The 21,178-nt window shown below is 37.9% G+C and overlaps 1 protein-coding gene across 2 annotated transcripts in view; it reads right to left on the reverse strand.

Annotated features, from left to right (window-relative positions):
• The window catches only part of LOC121438936 (rho-associated protein kinase 2), a 103,080-nt gene that overhangs the window by 37,143 nt on the left and 44,759 nt on the right, over positions 1-21,178 (reverse strand). For both annotated transcript variants that reach the window (XM_041639447.1, XM_041639446.1), the window contains exons 4-7: positions 13,158-13,295; positions 10,639-10,899; positions 3,318-3,462; positions 1,232-1,370 (exon numbers count right to left, since the gene is read on the reverse strand). In XM_041639447.1, coding sequence (XP_041495381.1) covers positions 1,232-1,370; positions 3,318-3,462; positions 10,639-10,899; positions 13,158-13,295 — 683 coding nt within the window. The remainder of the gene's footprint in view (positions 1-1,231; positions 1,371-3,317; positions 3,463-10,638; positions 10,900-13,157; positions 13,296-21,178) is intronic.

Below are 21,178 nucleotides of genomic sequence, written 5' to 3' on the forward strand. Positions count from 1 at the left end.
AAAAAGAACTATCCTTATTTACTACTAGATGCACTCCCTCTCCATTAATGTTAGCATCTCATTCTGAATAAAATGAAAACAATTATTAAGAATTTCTTTAACTCCCCTGGAGCATTCCTGAAAACAGGATGGAAATAGAAATTATCAAATGTAAGTGTGTTTCTGGTGAATCTCCAGTGTGGACATGTTATAATGAAATCCGTAGCAACCCCAGCAAACATTATTCAGGCTCTATTTTAGGTTCTATTTCATTTTATCAACACTGGTTGTTCATCAATCATATAACTAACAAAACTTACAATTCTTTTCAACAAATCATTAGAGAATCCAAGGAAAAATCAAATAGCTTCTTCACTCTTTCTAAGGCAGCTTTCACACCTTTGTTCATCTATTTAGTTTTTTAAATCATAGAGTTTCCAGTGCAGACTTGTTCACATACAAATGAAACTGAAGAGTCGGGAAGAAGATCTTCCATACTACACAAATAGTTCTTTTACAGGTGGGCTGAGACGGGCCTCATTCTGTAGCCTTAACAGTCCTGGAACTCACTGTGTAGACCAGGCTGGCTCGAACTCAGAGATCTCCCTGCTTCTGCCTCTGAGTGCTGGGATTAAACAACAGTTACCTTTAAACAAATAGCTCTTAAGATTGTACATTATTGAGCATTTATCTATAGAAAATGCTGTCCTCTCAAAGTTATACAATCAAGAGTAATAGGGAGGACTGGAGAGATGGCTCAGAGGTTAAGAGCATTGTCTGCTTTTCCAAAGGTCCTGAGTTCAATTCCCAGCAACCACATGGTGGCTCACAACCATCTGTAATGGGGTCTGGTGCCCTCTTCTGGCCTGCAGGCATACACACAGACAGAATATTATATACATAATAAATAAATATTAAAAAAAGAGTAATATGGAATACTATGTAAGAGGATAAAATGTGGATGACATAAATTTTATCTTTCCAAAGCCCCGCCCAAAGATTTCATTTACTAAATCATTTATACATCTTTATAGACATGAGGAATAAGATATAAACTAGGTGACAATTAGATTATATTCATAAGATGATGAAAGTAACCCAACAGCAGACTTAAGGTGGGAGTGGGAGGACTAAACCATAATTAAACTACAGAGGTTGACTCGCATGTATGTATGTAAGGCAAGCATACTTTCATTTCTGCAAATTGTAAAAGTAAAAGAATTTCTCCATAAAGAAACTCTGTGTATATTACCTGTCTGTTAAGAAGGCACAGATGAGATTCTTTGCATGCTTAGAAATTTCTGTATCTTCAGGGAAACATAGTGAATTTTTATGATCCATAATTTTGCTATAGGTTCCTACAAGTGAATCTGCATAAAATGGAGTGTCTCCTAAATTTTAAAGAAAGACAGCAATGAGTAGAATAAAGAATTCATGTTAAATACTTTTCATATAATATTTAAGTATCTTAAGTTTAAATTCATTTTCTTTCATGAAAGAACAAATGGCTTTATATGCCAAGAATCACAGTGGAAATGAACAGATATATATACAAACACATTTAAAATGTAACCACACCATGACCTTTTAGTCTTGAAAAAAATAAATTTGCCTCTGAGTTTCCTCTAATTGAAATAGTGTATCTTGGGATCAAATGTAGTGGCACACACCTATATAATCCCAGCAATTGGGAGGCAGAAGCAGGCATCTCTGTGAGTTTAGGCTAGCCTGGTCTACATAGTGAGTTCCAGGACAGCCAGGGCTACATAGTGAGACCCTGTTTCAAAAAATAAACAAAACCAAAACAAGTAAAAAAGAAAGAACATATATTAAGACTCTAACTGAAAATATTTCTTTTTTTTTTTTTAATTTTTCGAGACAGGGTTTCTCCGTAGCTTTTGGTTCCTGTCCTGGAACTAGCTCTTGTAGACCAGGCTGGCCTCAAACTCACAGAGATCCGCCTGCCTCTGCCTCCCGAGTGCTGGGATTAAAGGCATGCGCCACCACCGCCCGGCTTGAAAATAATTTTATAATTCATCTCAACTGTGATGACTTAAATCACACAGTGATTACAGACACCTTTGATCCCAGCACTCCAGAGAAAGAGGCAGGTGGATCTTTTATGAATTCCAGGCCAACCTGGTCTACCTAAGAGGGTGTCTCAAAAGGAGAAAGAAGAAGGAAGAGGAGGAGGAGGAAGATGAAGAATATGTATTTGTTTATGTGCTGAGTTCCAGGGAAGCCAAGACTACAGAGAGAGATTGTGTCTCTAATAAACAAATGAAAACCTGGAAAGATAAACAAATAGTAAACAAAATACAGTTTGCAATTCAATGGCATAACAAGATTACATGAATTAAAGAATGATCTTAGTTCTCTCTACCTATTGAAACAAATACTAAAATTTGCTTAAATATTTACTCAATCATTTAAAATACTTTACAATAAAAGGATTATTAAGACACTGTAGGGGCTAGAGAGATGGCTTAAGTGGTTAGAGCATGCAGAGCTTTTGCAAAAGGTCAAAATCAGTTCCCAGCACCCGTGTCAGGTGCTCAACATGAACTGTGTAACTCCAGCTCCAGGGGACACACACACACACACACCAGAGTAATCTAAAACAACAACTTTGTAAACTATTGGCACTGGAGCAATAGTTGGACAGCTAAGAGCTTTTACTACTAATTCTTCCGGAGTTTGGTTCTCAGCATTCATGCTTCAGTTGCCCACAACTCCAGGGATACATCAGAAGACTAAAGGAGGCCTACAAAAGTTGTAAATCTGTTCTTGCTCTAATGCTGCCTTAATTTTAAAAAGATCTAGTGATGAGAAGCAGCACACCTGCAATCCCAGCATACAACAGGCTGAGGCAGTGGATTTTGACTTTGGGGTCAGCATCAGCTATATGAAAATACTTAAAAATATAAAAGGATCTACTGGAGAAAACTTCCTAACAACATATAACATACTTTACACAGTGAACTTCTTTTCAATCATTCTGCCAATCTTATATCAGATTCTACTTTCTTGACTTATTTACTAGCATGTGCATGTGTAGGCATGTGTAAGCATGCGCATACATGCATAGGTCACATTCAGAGGTGGAGGTCAAATCATAATTTGCAGGTATTGGTTCTCTTCTACCTGCACCTGAATCCTAAAGATCAAACTCAGAAGGTCAAGCTCAGGAGCCAGTGCTTTTACCCTTTAAGCCATCTTACCAGCTCTACATCAGTGGTAATTCAGTTTTCAGAAATTCTGACCCCTCCCTTGAACAACACAATTCCTTTATATTCTCCAATTCTTGACTCAATTATAAGGTGTGAATATTGACTTACCCACTAGCATCTCAAAAAGGAAAACACCTACAGACCACCAATCACACTCTCGACCATAGTAGCCATCACCACCTTGTGATTTCAGAACCTCAGGTGATATGTAATCAGGAGTTCCAACTGCTGTATCGCAATGCACCATGCCTGTCTGGGTAAACAGTAGAATTAAAACACAAAGCCAAACAACCAGTTGAAGGTGAATACATACAGACAACTGATTTATTATCAGAGAGACAGTGACACTCATCACTTCCAATAGAACATCATGACCTGGCTTCAGGACTCAGGCAATACCACCAAAAGCACAGAAATGCCTGGATGAGGGAAACCAGAGTTAAGTTTTCACCCATGAGAAAAGGAAAAGACAGGGGACTCCCAAGACTATGAAAACCGACAATTTTTGTTTTTCATTTATTAAAGTAAGGGAGGTACAAAATGTGATCTTAATGACACAACATGGGGAAAACAAAAGAGTCATTAAGAAAAAAGCAGCTTTGCTATTTTGGAAAAAAGCAAAAGCCCTTGACGATGGCAAAGTACCTCTCAGGTTGGACATGGTGTTAAGAAGTGATACACAATTTATCGAGAGTAGACTGAAGAAATGTATTAAACATTTAAACTAAAAGACCATCAAGGCTTGGCGCTTCTTAGCTTTATGTATTTTTAATTATGTAGCTGTATTAACATACTTGGCAAAGTATCCAACACCTTTACCTGTGCTTGGTTTTGTTGGTAATACAAAACTTTCTGTATGTGTATAATGTATACATGCTCATGTGTGTGTGCTTGTGTGTGGGAAAGCCAGAGGCCAAGGCTGGGTACCTTTCTCTACTACCCTTATTATTTGAGACAGTCTCCCCCTGAACCTTGAGCTCAGCAACTGGCTAAACTAGCAGCCAGCACAGCCCAGGGATCCTTTTATCTCAGGTCTTCAGCACTAGTGTTGTAAGTATATGCTAAAATATTTGGCCTTCTGTGGGAAGTGGGGATCTGAACTCAGATCCTCATGCTTGAGAAGTGAGTATCTTACCCACGAGCCATATCCCTAGATTCTCAGGTTATCTTTTTGACAAAAAGAAGAATCATGTCTTCTTTTTGGTGGTGCACCTTTAATCCCAGGACTTGGGAGGCAAAGGCAGGCGTATCTCTGGGAGTTCAAGGCCAGCCTGGTCTACAAGAGCTAGTTCCGGGACAGGCACCAAAGTTACAGAGAAACCCTGTCTCGAAAGAAAAAAAAAAATAAGAATCATAAGGAGGAGCTAAGTTTGAGTCTCAGTGATGCCTTACAAAATAAATACTTCTGTAAGACTATGGTGAATGGCATTCTCCCTTTAAAAATCACTGCTTATCCACAAATTTTGGCTGGCATACTGTTTTCTTTAAAAATAAACATTTGAAAGGGGTACTTAATATTTTTAAACTGTCTGATGGATAAGTATTTAATTAAGTGGATATAGAATCAACATTTATGACAAGTCTCTGGCCTTGTTTAAAGAACTACTAAAAGGTAAAATGAGAAACCAAAACACTGACTCATTTACCTTCAGGGAGAATGGGAAAAGGGTGGTGGTGACAGGACACAAGCTACCCTGCCTTGACCACACACTTTACACAGTCAGAACTGTCACAACCAGAGGAAGCTTCACATACTTAACAGTGAATGAAATACTGACGCTGCCCCCATAACCACAGTGAAAGGCAGGAGAAAAAACAAATCCAAGGAGCTTTGGAAAACTAGCTATTTAGTTTTCTAGGAATCTTCAAGTCAAATATCAATGTTAGCAAATCTATTCATTTCAGTAGTGGGGTCTAGCAATTATGAAATATGAAGCAATTTTAACCGTACACTAGGGTTAAACAAATAAAAAAGCAAAACAAAAAACCTATAACTAGCTAATGAGAGCCAGAGTTGTACAGGAAAGAGGAAGACTATCTTCTCTGTGGTGATAGATTTCAAGCAGAGATATCAATGTGGCTCTTGACATACTATCTATAGAGACAGAACATGTGGCTTGACACTGGGTGTCTGTGACCCATGCCTTCCAGCTCTCTCCATCAAGTCTGATACTTAACACTGGCTGTGTATGATCCATGCCTCCTAGCTCTACCCACTGACTAAGCCTGAAAGCTATGTCACTTCAGGAGCGATGAGCCCCTATCATCTATAGGTAAGTATCAATTCTCTAATAAAGGGAATCAGAGCTTCTTGAAATGCCTCTAGGGCTAAGGACGAACAAAACAGGCAAGTTTTTAATATTCTGTAGTATCAAAATCAAAGCAAATAAACTAAAAGGGGGACTACTGAAAGGGTATGGAGCCAACCTAGGGAGCATTCATCAAGTAGCAATCTTTGAGTCAAGTTCACATGTGTAAATTGAAAATGGCGTGGGTTCATAAATCACATGAATAATTAAATAATATGAAATATCACAACGTTGGAGCTTCAAAGTATGTCAGGTGACAGCAAGAAGAGTCGTATCTTAAGAGGTTTCACATAACAGCTAAGAAGCTGGAACTTCAGTCAATTTGTTGTACCTACTGAAGAGGTCTGAGCTGGAGAACAAGATTATTAGGCATTCATTTTCAAAAGGTTATTCACAATTACTCTGATTGCAGACTGGGGAGGTGGATAAAAGTGAGTGGTGTGCATAAGTGAGGACCTGAATTTGGATTCCTAGCAACCAAGTAAAGCCAGGCATGGCAGTATATGCCTGAAACTCCAGGCTAAAGAAGGAAGTATAGTGATAGAAACAGGAAGACCCCAAGGACTTACTTATTGGCCAGCTAGTCTTGCCAAAAACATTGAGTTCCAGGTACAGTGAAAAGAGACCCTGTTTCAAAAAATAGAAACAATATGGAAGACTAGGGAGATGGCTCTGTGAGTAGGAGCACAGTACGTGAATGTAACCTCAGCATTGGAGGGAGGGGGGAAATGGGTGCAGATCCTGGGAGTTCACTGGCCGGCCAGCCTAGCTGAAATGGTGAACTCCAGTTCAGTGAGAGACCCTGTCTCAAGATAATAAAGTAGCAAGTGATAGAAGACACCTGACCTCCACCACTGGGCTCCTCATGGAAGTGCACATGTATATACCATATACATACACATACTTATATATGCATATACCTAAACAAAATAAAATGGTGGAGAGAGAGAGGAAGACACCTGACATCCACTTCCAGCTTCCAGCTATGTCCTCATGGGCAAGCAAACCTGTACACACATGCATATGCTACACATACACCCAAAAGTTACTTTAAATGTATTAAATGTTTACTAAATATATTTGAAGTTTTGTCATTGACAAAATAAAAAAGAGAGTTTACTGAAAACTTAAAATTCATCAATCAGGGAACCAGCTACCAAGGCCACAGTGGTCCTGAGGAAGCAAGCTCCACGGGAGCAGGAGCCAGGAGCCAATCCAGTCCTGGGACACAGGCAGACCAGGACTGAACCAGCGACCTGGTCCAGAGACAGCAAATGCCACCGGAACAGGTACAGGGGAGTAAGCGTTGAGCGAGTGAGCAGAGCCAGAGACCTCTAAGGGTCCGGACGTGAATCTGGGACCTTCAAGGGAGTAGACCTAAGCCAGGACCCCTGTGGGTCTGGGTGTGAGTCTAAGACCTCCCAGGAACTAGGCCTGAGCCAGGACCTCTGTGGGTCTGGGCACTGGTCTGGGACATCAAAGGGAATCGGCAGGAACCTGAAACCTCTGCAGGTCTGAGCGTGAGTCTGGAACCTCTGAGGGAGTAAGCCTGAACCAGATCCTCTGCTGTTCTAGGTACATCCAAGCCTGAGAGCTCCAAGGCAGTAGACTAGAGCCAGAGACCTTTGACGGACCAACTCCACGCCATGGACTTCTGCAGGAGTGGATCCAGACCAGGATTTACAGAAACAGGTCAAAGCTGGTAACCTAGGTCAAAGTAGGCCTGAGACAGCAAACTTCAAGGGAGCTGAACAAAGCCCAGGAGCGCCGAGCTATCTCCAGTAACCAACGGGGTAACTAGAACTATGGCACTGACTATACCATGTGGAAAAACCATCTGAGCTTTGGATTCACTAGCACCTAGAAGATTAATCAACAGAATCTCAGACAGCCCCAACCACACCTATTAGAGGAAACAAACAAGTGGAAGACTTGTATAAGAACTTTAAATCTTTGAAGAAAGAAATTGAAGAAGACACCAGAAAGTAGAAAGATCTCCCATGCTCTCTCTTGGGTAGGCAGAATTAATATAGTAAAAATGGCGATCTTACCAAAAGCAATCTACAGATTCAATGCAATGCCCATCAAAATCCCAGCAAAATTCTTCACAGACCTCGAAAGAAAGGTACTCAACTTCATATGAAAAAGCAAAAAACCCAAGATAACCAAAATAATCTTGTACAATAAAAGAACTTGGAGGCAACACAATCCCTGACTTCAATCTCTACTACAGAGCTACAGTATGAAAACAGCTTGGTATTGGCATAAAAACAGACAGGAGGACCAATGGAATCGAATTGAAGACCTGGATATTAATCCACACACCTTCGAACAGCTGATTTTTAACAAAGAAGAAAAAGATATCAAAAGGAAAAAAGAAAGCATATTTAACAAATGGTGTTGGCATAACTGGGTATCAACATGTAGAAGAATGAAAATAGACCCATATCTATCATCATTCACAAAACTCCAGTCCAAATGGATCAAAGACCTCAATATAAAGCCAGCCACACTGAACCTTATAGAAGACAAAGTGGGAAGTACACTTGAACACACTGGCACAGGGAACACTTCCTAAATAGAACCCCAGCAGCACAAACACTAAAACTATTAATAAATGGGACCTTCTAAAACTGAAACGCTTCTGTAAAGCAAAGGAGACAGTCAACAAGACAAAACAAGAGCCTACAGAATGGGAAAAAACCCACGCGGTCTGATCTCCAAAATATACAAAGAACTCAAGAAATTGGACACCAAAAGATCACATAATCCAATAAAAAAAAATGGAGTACAGACCTAAACAGAGAACTCTCAACAGAGGAATCTAAAATGGCTGAAAGACACTTAAGGAAATGATCAACATCCTTAGTCATCAGAGAAATGCAAATCAAAACAACTCTGAGATTCCAAACACTGATGATAACTTATGCTGGAGAGGTTGTGGGGAAAAGGGAACACTTCTGCATTGCTGGGGGGAATGCAACCTGGGACAACCCCTTTGGATGTCAGTGTGGCGATTTCTCAGAAAATTAGGAAACAACCTTCCTCAAGATCCAGGAATACCACTTTTGGGTATATATCCAAAGGATGCTCAATCGTGCCACAAGGACATGTGCTCAACTATGTTCATAGCAACATTGTTGGTCATAACCAGAACCTGAAAACAACCTAAATGCCCCTCGATTGAAGAATGGATAAGGAAAATGTGGTACGTTTACATACTGGAGTACTACACAGCAAAAAAAAAAAAAAAAAAAAAAAACCCGACATCTTGAATTTTGCAGGAAAATGGATGGAGCTAGAAAACATTATTTTAGTGAGGTAACCCCGACACAGAAAGACAATTATCCCATGTACTCCCTCATAGGTGGTTTTTAAACATAAAGCAAAGAAAGCCAGCCTACAAACCACAATCCCAGAGAACTTAAGACAACAATGAGGACACTAAGAGAGACTTACATAGATCTAATCTACATGGGAATTAAAAAGACAAGATCTCCTGAGTAAATTGGGAGCATGGGGCCCTTGGGGGAGGGTTGAAAGGGGAAGGGGAGAGGCAGAGAGGGGAGCAGAGGAAAATGTAGAGCTCAATAAAAATCAATTAAAAAATTCATCAATCAGAAGTCTTGGGACGTCTTGTAAACAATGAAAAAGCTTCCTATGAAGGTAGAAACAATTTAAACAAAACTCTTAGATTTACAAGTATTAAAAGGCCCTAGACTGACTTCATAGGCACCAGGCCTCCCAGTCCATTTGGAGAATTGGAACTGAGCACTGTTCCTACAAAGGTACACCTACCTCTTCCTAAGGCTCTGGGCCAGCACAGCACAGGAGTTACCCATCCTTGTGTTCCAACTAAACAGTTCAGTGTTCAGACTCAAACTTCCACCTGCCCTTAAATGCACAAACTTGCCTAGCTGGATTCCCATAGTTATTATTCCCATGGATACTAATTATTTTATTACAGCTACACAGGTTTTTTTCTTCCTCTGTCACCCTTATTATTAACTGAGTGATTGTTAAGTGGGGCGGGAGGCAAACACACAAGCAGATGATTTGCAGGAGTTGGTTTTCTCCTTTTACCATGTGAATCCCAAGAAATCATCTCAAGTTGTTAGGCTTGGTGGCAAGTGCCTTTAATAACTGAGCCATCCCACTGGTCCAAGCCATGTAGTTTCTTAACAACATACTGGTATTTTTAAAAAAATCCATGCCTAAGGACACGTGAGTGCTTGTATGATGTACTGGTGGTGCTAGGTGTTCTGAAGGCTGTGAAAACCATATCAAAGGTGAAATTCAGTCTCCTGGAAAGACAGATTACTTACTAGCTACAAGTCATCTTCTAGACAATCCTATTCCATCAAGAATTAACAGTACAGAGAAAGACAAAAATGTAATCAAAACAAACCAGTATCATAATTAGCTATGAAGTTAATGTTATTGAGCCATTAGCTATCTAGTAGCAAAATACCACAATGAATGACGACTCCATATTTATTTACCCTGTACAGAAGAGGTAGGGGGAAGCAGCGAACCATTTCTTTCCTTATTTTATATCATCTTCTTTCTCAAAGGGGGAAAAGAAAAAAAACAGAAATAATAATGGTAGAAATACCCCTAAATTTTGTGGTCCAATACTACCTACCTAGGCCATTACTTTGATTGTAACAGATTCTTGTCAACATTCTATGAAGAGATAAATGAACTGAGGAATGATTTACTCTAGCAGTCAGTAAGTCACTAATAAAGTATTTTATATCTAAATGTTGGTTTTGTCTTGAAGTTGTTACACCATTATCAAAACTAAATCTATTTTCACTCAAAACCACAAAGTCCTGAATTGTAATTATTTGTTTCTTAAACACACACACAGAGCAGAAAACAAGGACTAGCAAGAAGGCTCAGCAGGTAAAGGTGTTTGCTGAACAAGCCTGGTGACCTGACCTTGTCTCCAGAAGCCATGTAATGGTGGAAGGAGAAAACTGACTCCACATAGTCATCTTCTGACCTTCACATGCACAACATAGCATGTGTATATACATTCTCTCTCTTTCATACACACAAACACAATAAATATGAATACATTTTGAAAACAAGCATTTGTTTACTGGCTTACTTACTTCATCCATTTTCATGCACGTGCCAAAATCTGCTAATTTTAGATGTCCATGTTTATCCAAGAGCATGTTATCAGGCTTCACGTCCCTGTGGATTAAGCCCATGGAGTGTATTGCATCCAGTGCAAGCACTACTTCAGCAGTGTAAAACTTGGCCCATTTTTCAGGCACATCATAATTACTCATAAGGTTTACAAGGTCTCCACCTGGCATGTATTCCATCACCATGTACAGGTACCTGTCATCTTGAAAGGCACAAAAGAGCTGGAAAAGGGGAAGGAATAAAATTATACCAAAAACAAAGCCACGAACAAAACAAATCCTCAAATTATTACTTGTGAAAAATACTTTATAACTAAAACAGAGTTAAAATTTTTGGCACCTTTTACTTCTTGATCAGGCCCATTTAATAAAAAAAACAACAGCAGGCCAATTTTACATGGGTGTTTTTCTAGAATATTTTCTATAAAATATTCATACGAATGTTTTCCTCTCATGGAAAACACATTTTTAAAAAGATATAATAATAACAAAGAAGATAATAGTTTTTGAAAACTAAACAAACTATTGCTCATACCTTACACAGAAGAGAGCTGGGAGCAGGGGTAGCTTAGAAACATCTAACAGATACCAATTTAACAGAAATAAGGCCCATTTCAATGAAAAAAAAAAAACGAATGAATAATCAGTAGCCACGCTTGGAAGAGAACTAACTCCTCTTTTCTATTCTCCATTCCTTTATTCATGATAAGCAGTAAGCTGCACTGTCACCTGCTTCCAGGCTGCAGTGTGTTGCTACCAGACCCCAGGAAGATAGAGTAACTGAAACTACAGAGAAAGGGTATCTGTACAGCACCCCTAGTCCCTCTCCAGAAGTAAGCAAACAGAAAAAGTAGCTCCCAGCATTTAAGATATAAGAGCTAGCTAGCAATACGCTTAAGTGATTGGTCAATCAGTGTTGTAATTAATATAATTTCTGTGTAATTATTTCAGGTCTGGACAGCCGAAAAACTAAGGAGCAGCCTCCTTCTACAACCCAGAGATTATGTCAATCAAGAGCGCCTTTCTTTCTCAGTTGGAATCTACTCGGCAGAACTAAAGATCAAAAGATACCAAAAGACAGAATGGTTAACTAGTAAATGCCAATGAACACACTGATAGGGGAGCAATTTAGATTTAAAGCTAAAAATGGTATACTTTAGTGCTCTCCTCTTTTCCCTTATTTTTGAGACAAGGTTTCCTTATGTAGATCAAACAGAACTCAAACTTAGAAAGAATCCCCTCATGCAGCCTCCCAAGTACTGGGACGACAGCTGAGTCCACTACGCTAGCATTACTGTCATTCTTTACTCAAGCAAATTATCAGAGCTTGTAAGTTGCCACACAAAAAAAATTAGTTTGAACCATACAGATCAGAATTTCTAAACAATGGCTTCATTGAGCCAGATAAAAACAAAAGGAGACTTAAGATTTAATCTCATTTCTAATTTTATTTTATGTATTTGGGTGTTTGGCCTGAATGTATATAAGTGCACTACACGAGTGTGTCCAGTATTTTCGGAGGTTAAAAGAGTGTTGGATCCCTTGGAACTGGAGTTAGAGACATTTGTGAGGTGCCATGTATATGCTGGTCAAACCCAGGTCTGGAAGAGCAACCTGGCTCTTATCTCTACAGAACCCCTTAACATCATTTTTAAAAGCAGCACTAATCACCTACATGGCTGGAAAAAAAAGAAAAAAGAAAAACAAATCTCTGCCAGGTGGTAGGTGGTGCACACTGCTCAATTCTAGCACTCAGGGGGGAAGACAGAGGTGGGTCTCTGTGAGTTCTAGGTCAGCTTGGTCTACAAATGGAGTTCCAGGGCAGCCAGAACTGTTACACAGAGAATCTCTGTCATGAAAACAAACAAACAAACAAACAAACAAACAAAATAATCTCCACGCTGCCTCTCTCAAGCAATGTGTGAAACTCCAGCTCATTTAAGCTCTTTAGAGCACACATTGGAATGTGGGTAATCTTACTCAACACCCTTGCTCAAAATTGTTTGTAGATTTCAATGCTGGAATTAAACAAATATCAAGTCAATTCTCTAATTCATAGTTAGTTATGAGGTGGAATCAGGTGTACTAAAATTATATATTACAGAAAAACAGATAAAGGACTGTTGAATGTTTAAGATGTTTATTGTAGAAAGCTATTCTCCCATTTAAGATAGACTGAGAATGTAACAGCATACTGACTGATCACAGCAAATCTTTATATAAGGCAATTAATAAGGAAATGGTTTCCAGTAATAGTTCTTATAACCAATTTAAGTAATCACTACATACCACGACTCTACAGCTATACCACCAATGAACATTAAACAAGCATACTCAATCAGATCTAACAAAAAAATTGCATTTTTACTATGTAAACAAAGCACAGAATGATTAACACATAAAACCCTCTTCTTGAATAGACAAAAAAATAAAACAAACAAACAAAAAAACCACAGACTTATAGAAGTTAGCATGCTTACCTGAACCACCCAGGGACTGTTCGCAAAGGCCATAATATCTCTTTCTTCCCAGAAAAAAGCAGAATCTGATCTTTTTATCATTTCAAACTTACTAAGAAGCTTCATTGCATAAACCTTCTGTGATGCCTTATGACGAACCTGTGGATTTTTAAAAAGCCAAAAATGAGCAATACTTTAATTGACGAGGAGAATGCTGTTGCTGCAGTACTGTTAAGAACTAGCTGCAAGACAACTGACCCTTAGCCAAGTAAATGCATGTAAAACCATCTCAAAAACCAGCCCCTAAAGCAAAAGTATAACATTTATGAGGAAGAACATTTCTAAGTGGCAAATATTTCAGGAAACAGCGTTTTAAATCTAGTCAAATAAGCAATAATCTCATTTCAGCTAAGTAAAGCTTAATCTATAAAACTCCACTCCCTCAGTCAACCTAACTTTTTTTTTTTTAAAAAAAAAAAGACACTATTTAACAGAAAATTCCCAGGAAATGTTTATTGGGGCGGGGGGGGGGGGGTGGGGGGGCGGGCGGGGGAACGACACGACATTTCTTTTAGTCTGAAACGTGTGTATGTGTGTGTGTGTGTGTACATCACTTATCTGAACATTAAGAATCTAATAGATTAGTTTGCAACCTGATTTTATGAACTCATTCTTATTTTTTCTTAGTATCCTATTTAAAAGATTTCTAAGAAAAACAACCAATATAGTTATTTGATCAATTCTTACTTTAATAAATTTCTTCAGAGTAAGAATGACATCTATTTATAACCACTATTAATTCCCAAAACATAGCAAAGTATCACAAAGCAAGAAATATACAGTCTAAAATATAACAGCTAACACAAACTAGATAATAATAATTGATATACAAAACTAAAATGCCCAAGGTTTATTCTTGCATGTATCTCTTTCCTACAGCAATTCTCAAGTTGGTAAATGGCTGTTCCATCATTCAAGCTGCACAAGCTAAAAATTCCTTTGTCAGAAAATGATACAGTACAGCCTTTAACTTGTTTCTACATCCAGCCATGTCTGTTTATTCCCATTAATGCCAACAGAGTTCAAGATCTTTTACTCCAATTGCCAGCAAAATCTCAGTAGTTTTCCTCTTTTACATTCACTCAGTCTAATGAGTAACATAAAAAAAAAAAAAAACAATTCTGGTCACTCCTCAGCTTGCCTCTTTCATATGAAGAGTCCTTTCCCCTGAGTTCAGTTCCTAACTTCCTTCAAACCCCAGTTCAAATACTACCTTCTCAGCAACACCAACTCTGATCAAGGTACTTGAGTCACTGATTCCCTCTCCTGCTAGTTGTCCCTAATTCATTCTCTCTGCCTTATTTTGCTGTTTCACTTACTAATCTAACATTAAAAAACAAAAAACCAAACAAACAAACAAAAAAAAAACAAAAAAACGTAACTTGCCAGGTGGTGGTGGTGAACATCTTTAATCCCAGCACTTGGGAGGCAGAAGCAGAGGCAGGCAGATTTCTGTGAGTTTAAGGCCACCTTGGTCTACAGAGCCGGTTCTAGGTCAGCCACAGCAACACAGAGAAACTAAGTTTCAAAGAAAAAGAAAAAAACAAAACGAAAAATCTTATTGTCCTCTATCTCTCAGCACCAGAATTTAATCCAATAGAAGATAAAATACCATTACAAAGTATGTGCCAAGCACTATGTGTTTGATACATTGCCTCAATTTCTGTTTTAGTCCCAGTGGGCTATCCTTTGTACCTGTCAAAATGGAAAACATAAGGCAGAGAATTCAAGCTGCCTGCGGACTGAATGAGATGCACTCTGCATCCAGAGTCTATACTGCTTTTATATCTGTAAACCCGCAATTAGCATAACCTGCCTCAAAGAGGTGGATTTCATGGTTTCATGCCCCCAATACCCAAGTCCACCTGCAGTTCTTTCCTTCTGAGAAGCTCACCAGCTTCTGGTCTTAGGGCTGAAGGAAGAAGTAAGAAAAGAAGCTCTTGACCACAGTGCTGACTAGCCTAGGGCCATTTCATAACTTAAACCTTGCCCTATGTTCTTGTTTATAGTTGAAGCACAATTATTGTCCTTTAGTCCCTCTAACAGAAGAATGAACCTTTCTTCTTTATATATTTTTCACTAGAAAACCCATCACTGTCCCTGACTCCACCTCTCACCCATGGACACTAGTTTCTTCTCCACTCAGCTGAAATATGAATCTCCTCAAAGAGGCTTTCATTAATTAAATTCAATTAAATCAAGAACCTCAATGAAGGTCGGCAGTAAATATTTTCTTAAAAACTGTAAAGGATCTCAGTACTGCCTCATAACTCCATTTGCTTTCTTCCTACAATCTGTTGGGTTTTTTTTTCTTTTGATGCTTGTTACTTATTGCAGGCTCCCCAGTATGGACTTAGTAAGGACAGAGCTTCTTTGTGCCTGTTTTGTCCCCTTCTAATGCCCAGTGATAAGTTCAATGCCAGTGCTGGCAAAAATAAAACAGATACTAAAATGATACCTGATGAGTGGATATATAAAAAATAATTCCTTGACTTTATGACTGACCGCCTAAAATTTCAGGATTTTGTTTTGTTTTTGAGAAAAGTTCTCACTATACAGCCCTGGCTGGTCTGGTACTTCTTTGCAGAGCGGGATAATCTTGAAGTTGGAGATATACCTGCCTCTGCCTCATGGAGTGATGGAATTAAAAGTGTATACCACATTTGCCAGTTGATTTTCCAGTTTTAAGGAAGATTCAATAGTAATATTCTAGCTAACTCTTGCTAAATATTATCTACATCTAGAATCATATTTTTATTGATTAAAAGTGAAATAAATCAAAAGAATGCTCACATCTTTCCCAGAAGAAACTGGGAAGAAAATAGAATAATTTGCAAATCGAATACTACATAAATATAATAAAAATTTAAAAATCATAAAATGTTCTATTTTAATACAGAAAATTTTTTCTCCTAACAAAACCAAGTAATTTTATTTGAGTTTTAACAAATCTCTTATAAAATGACAATTCCTAACACAATCAATATAAGCAATCATCACTTAAAATCATATCCTTCTGATTATAATGGCACAGCAGGAACCAGCTAGCCCTCCCACTATAAACTACCATCAAATAGTATTAAGGCAACAGTTTCCACCAACGCTTTGTAAAATGAGCAGCACATAATTAACTAACTCATTAAGTCTACTCTATAATGGCCTACAAACAGTTTAAAAACAACATCTCAATTGGTGTACAGCAATAGCTTCCTAAGCAGAGCATAGTGACACTGCTGAATTGTGGAGAAGTGGCAAAAGGGAGGCGGCTGGTGCACCAAGATTAGAAAGCAAATAAAATGAGGAGCTGGGTTCTGCTGTAGGTAAAGCACAGAAGTCACCTGAGAGAAAATATCCCAGGTTTACTAGAGCAACTCTGACAGGTTTGATAGCAGGACAAAAACACAAGCAAACTGAAGAATACCTTGCAAATTTCCTGAGCATGCATGCAGCTGATACACCTTAGAGTACAAACTATAAACAAACAAACAGAACAGTGGTTGTCAACCTTCCTTATGCTGTGACCCTTTAATATAGTTAGCCATGCTGTGGTGACCCCGACCACACAATTTATGTTCCTTACTACTTCATAACTATAATTTCTGTTAGTTACAAATTGTAACGTAAATATCTGATATGTGACCCCTGTGAAAGGGTCATCCAACCCCCAAAGGGTCGCAACCCACAGTTTGAGAAAGGCCTGTTCTACTACTACTTAACAAAACCTAACAGCAAATCTAACCATCAGAAGGGAGCAGTTTAGCTAGAGGTTGAGCTGAGCCCTACTCAGGAAAAAGCAACAATACTTGCTCTTTCCACACACCTACTCTGACAAAGTTTAAAACAGTCTGCACAAATTAATGATGACCAACCAGTAAGCCACTGAACAGATCATAGGAATGAAAACCAACATTCTTCAAAGAAATTAACTCAAGCCTCAAAAACTCTACCCCATGTCCATAAAATCTAGCCAACAACTTAAAACTTAGGAAGAGATAAAAAGGAAAGCATGACTTGTTATCACGAAAAAAGCAGGGGCTGAAGAGATGGCTCAGAGGTTAAGAGCACTGCCTGCTCTTCCAAAGGTCCTGAGTTCAATTCCCAGCAACCACATGGTGGCTCACAACCATCTGTAATGGGGTCTGGTGCCCTCTTCTGGCCTGCAGGCATACACACAGACAGAATATTGTATACATAATAAATAAATAAATATTAAAAAGAAAAAGAAAAAAGCAGCCAAAAGAAATGACTCCCAAAGGTGTTAGGTTAGGTTTAAGTTTTTTTTTTTTTAAAAAAATAAATTAAGCAAAAACAGCTCTCAGAAATATGCTTAAATAAAAAATGCATGTAATAGAAATATAAAAATAAATTAGAAATTCTATCACTGAAAAATAAATACAGTAACAAATGAAAACTCAGAAGGTTTTAACAAACATTGATTTATAAATGAGAAATTCCAGCCAGGCACATACTTTTAATGCCAACACTTGAGAAGTAGAGGCAGGTAGATCCTTTGAGCTCAAGGCCAGTCTGGTCTACAGAGTTCCAGGAAAGCCAAGGCTACACAGAGAAACCATGTCTCAAAATATTGAAGACAGAGTGAGATAAATTCAGTGTTTCTGAACACAAGTAAATTTGAAAAATAAAGACAAAATGAGTAAATTAAAGAGATTGGACTCAGTGGCATCCAAGGTAATTTTAAGCTGTCTAAAATATATGTAAAAATATAAAGGACTAAATATACTCATTAATGAATTGTCAAAAAATTAAAAAGCAAGTATAAACTTATATGGTTTAGATATAAATCAGATAGGCTGAAGATTAAAGTAAAGGCAAGTTAATTTGTCCTGGAAAACAGCAAGGATAAAATTATAATAGAAATGTAAATAGCTGCTGTGGGACAATGGTTTTACCCTGTGAAGATTTGTTTCTTGTGCTTGTTTAATAAAATGCTGATTGGCCAGTAGCCAGGCAGGAAGTATAGTAGGGGCAACCAGGCAAGAAGTAGAGGCAGGGCAATGAGAACAAGAGAATTCTGGGAGGAGGAAAGAGTCAGTCTGCAGTCATCACCCAGATGCAGAGCAAGATGTAACTGCCTTGCCGAAAAAGGTACCAAGCCATGTGGCTAACACAGACAAGTATTATGGGCTAATATAAGTTATGAGTTAATAAGAAGACTGAGCTAATAGGCCAATCAGTTTATAATTAATGTAGACCTCTGTGCATTTCTTTGGGACTGAATGGCTGCAGGACCAGGTGGGACAAAAATCTCGGTCAACAAATAGGGAAGCAGATTTACAGCAAAGACAGTCTTTTATCTGAATAAAAGAGATAATACATCAAGACATAAGAGAGCCAGGAGTATTAGTACACACCTTTAAACCCCAGCATTCTAGAGGCAGAGTGGTCTTTATGAGTTGCAGGCCAACCTGCACTACATACATATTGAGCCCCACACTAATAGGGGAAGAGGGACATAATTCAAAATGTATGCATATTAAATATATGAACTTGAAAAATTCATGAAGCAAAAACTAACAGAACTAGAGAAAGAAAACTACAAATCTATTTTCAGCTGAAAGATTTAATACTCCATGTCAGTAATTTGATAGAATATATAAAACATTACTATATCATTTCTCCTTTTAAAATGTTTTGAAATTTGAAGTATTCTGAAATGCTATAACTGTACATAAAAAAATTTAACTGCAATGAGCCAACCATGTGATAACAATTACTGTAGCTTATATCTATCTTCTGTATCATGTTCTTAGGCTGTAATAATAATTCTTTACAAGATCTGCAGAGTGATATAAAATTTATAGAACACTGAAAATAAATGCACCAGAAAGAAATATGGAAATAAAGGGCAGAATTCAGGATTAAAGAATGACAGCTGTAAAGCTAGAAACACTACCACAGTGGACGTTGCTTTTTAACCGGCTTGTGTTCAATCACCAGATTATCTCGAAGTAAATAAACATAAAAAACTATGAACAAATTTTTAGAAGTTGCTAAGGCACTCCCTGCTACGCAAATTTACGCCATTTTTCAAGCCTTCATTTACTCTAAAAACAAACTGAATTTTGAATGCTCTCTAACTTCCTTAGAGAAAGCAACACAAAGAGCATTAAGAGTCAATTAACTTGCTATTTTTTTTATTATTTATACTTAAGACCATGACATCCACAATTCTGAGAATTTTGCTGTCTCGTGGAGCTAAGAACAGAGGCTAAAAGGGATCCATTAACTGGTGGAAAGTGGATAACCGTTCATCTGAATAAAAAGGCTACACTATAGATGACTTCTGAGGTCATCTTTGGTTGGTGCAAGTTACTCTCCAGTTTACTAAAATCCTGCAAGCTTTGGTGGTCTTACACATGTGCTGCCTGCAGCTTTCAACAGAAGCATGACTTTACTATGAAGTGTCCAAAGGTTGGCACAATGCTGAACTGTTCACTTCAACAAATTCAATACATTGCTATCTCTAACCATGCAGTATCACAAGACTTGGAATGAACACATTAAAAATATTTTGACTCTCAGGCTGAATTTCATTTAAATTCTTGACTAGGACGATTGCTGGCTCACAGTACAGGATGGGGACCAGTAGCTTCTCATCTCTGACATAACTCACAGACATTAGTCTTATTCATGCCGAATGTCTACACCATACCTTTTAAATTCATTAGCAGTGATGTGACAAAGGAGCACAATAAAGTGCTGCTACTTTAGGAAAGATGGTTTCCACTTATCTTCCTTTGAGGATGTCTCTGAGTTATTCTATCATAATTTCCCTCAGCATCTCTGTAGATTCCCCTTTATTCTCCAGCTCCTTTTCTATTCAATATAGATGGACAGATACACAAACAGTCAGACATAGTAGCTATTCATTATCACGCTGAACAGAGTAATGTTTAAAAACATGGGTTCATATTAATCAAACCTGGGCAAAGAGAGAGATATTTATGAGCTAGATGGCCAATTTACTAAATTCCTCTAAATTTCACAACAAAGACAAAATGAGAGATAATGACTATAAATTTAGCATACAGAATACAGTCAATAACAACATTAGTTAACTTTACCACGGACAAATGAAATAAGGCTCAACAGTTCTATTTGTTACAGAAAAGACTGTTAAATTCCTCACTTTTAATCTTAAAAATACATGAGTATAAAACACCATCCAACTGAGTGTATATGTATGAAGGAGGAACAAACACACAAACACACACACACACACACACACACACACACTAAAGAAAAAGGATGGGAGGGCTGAAACTAGCCATGGTTATACCCTAGCTGATGAAGTTTAAGAAATATATCTTAACTTAAAAGATAAAAGAAAAGAAGGGTCTTTTCTCCCCCTTATATATTCTATAGTTAAGATGTATTTCTTTTTAAGACAAACAGACTTAAACAGGTGAAGTGCTGCTAAACGAAGCCAGAGAGCATGCTTAGGATATTCTTGGAACCCTGTAAACAATTCTGAAAATCACTCTACCTAGGGCACGTCAGTTGATGCTATCAAATTTATTTTTATTTCATTTTTATAAAATAAAATCACATTTTATAAGAAAATCCATTGTGTATATTAGACTAGCCTGATATTAATGAAGCCTTCACTAAAGTGCAAGTAAAACAATGTCCTCATGCTTTGTGTTATAGCAGACAAGACTGAATAGCAGATACAAGAATTATGAAAACATCAGAGGCAGAGAGATAAATTTTGCAGCTCAGAAATAACCTTATGAAGAGTAAAGGTCCAACGTTACATTTAAAAAAATCAAGAATCTGAGTTTACATGAAGAGTATTAGAAAATCACACACACGCACATACATGCTGTGGAATATTATGTTAAGGTGTATCACATTTATTTATGCTGTGGAATATTTGTTTAATGATGCAAAGATGTGTTCCATTCTTTTATGTTGCATTTAACTCTGTGAAGTTGTGTTACTTTGCCTGTCTAAAACAT

Source organism: Microtus oregoni, unplaced genomic scaffold, assembly GCF_018167655.1.
Source record: "Microtus oregoni isolate MIOR12 unplaced genomic scaffold, Mior012 000058F_ref0000040, whole genome shotgun sequence".
NCBI lineage: Eukaryota > Metazoa > Chordata > Mammalia > Rodentia > Cricetidae > Microtus > Microtus oregoni.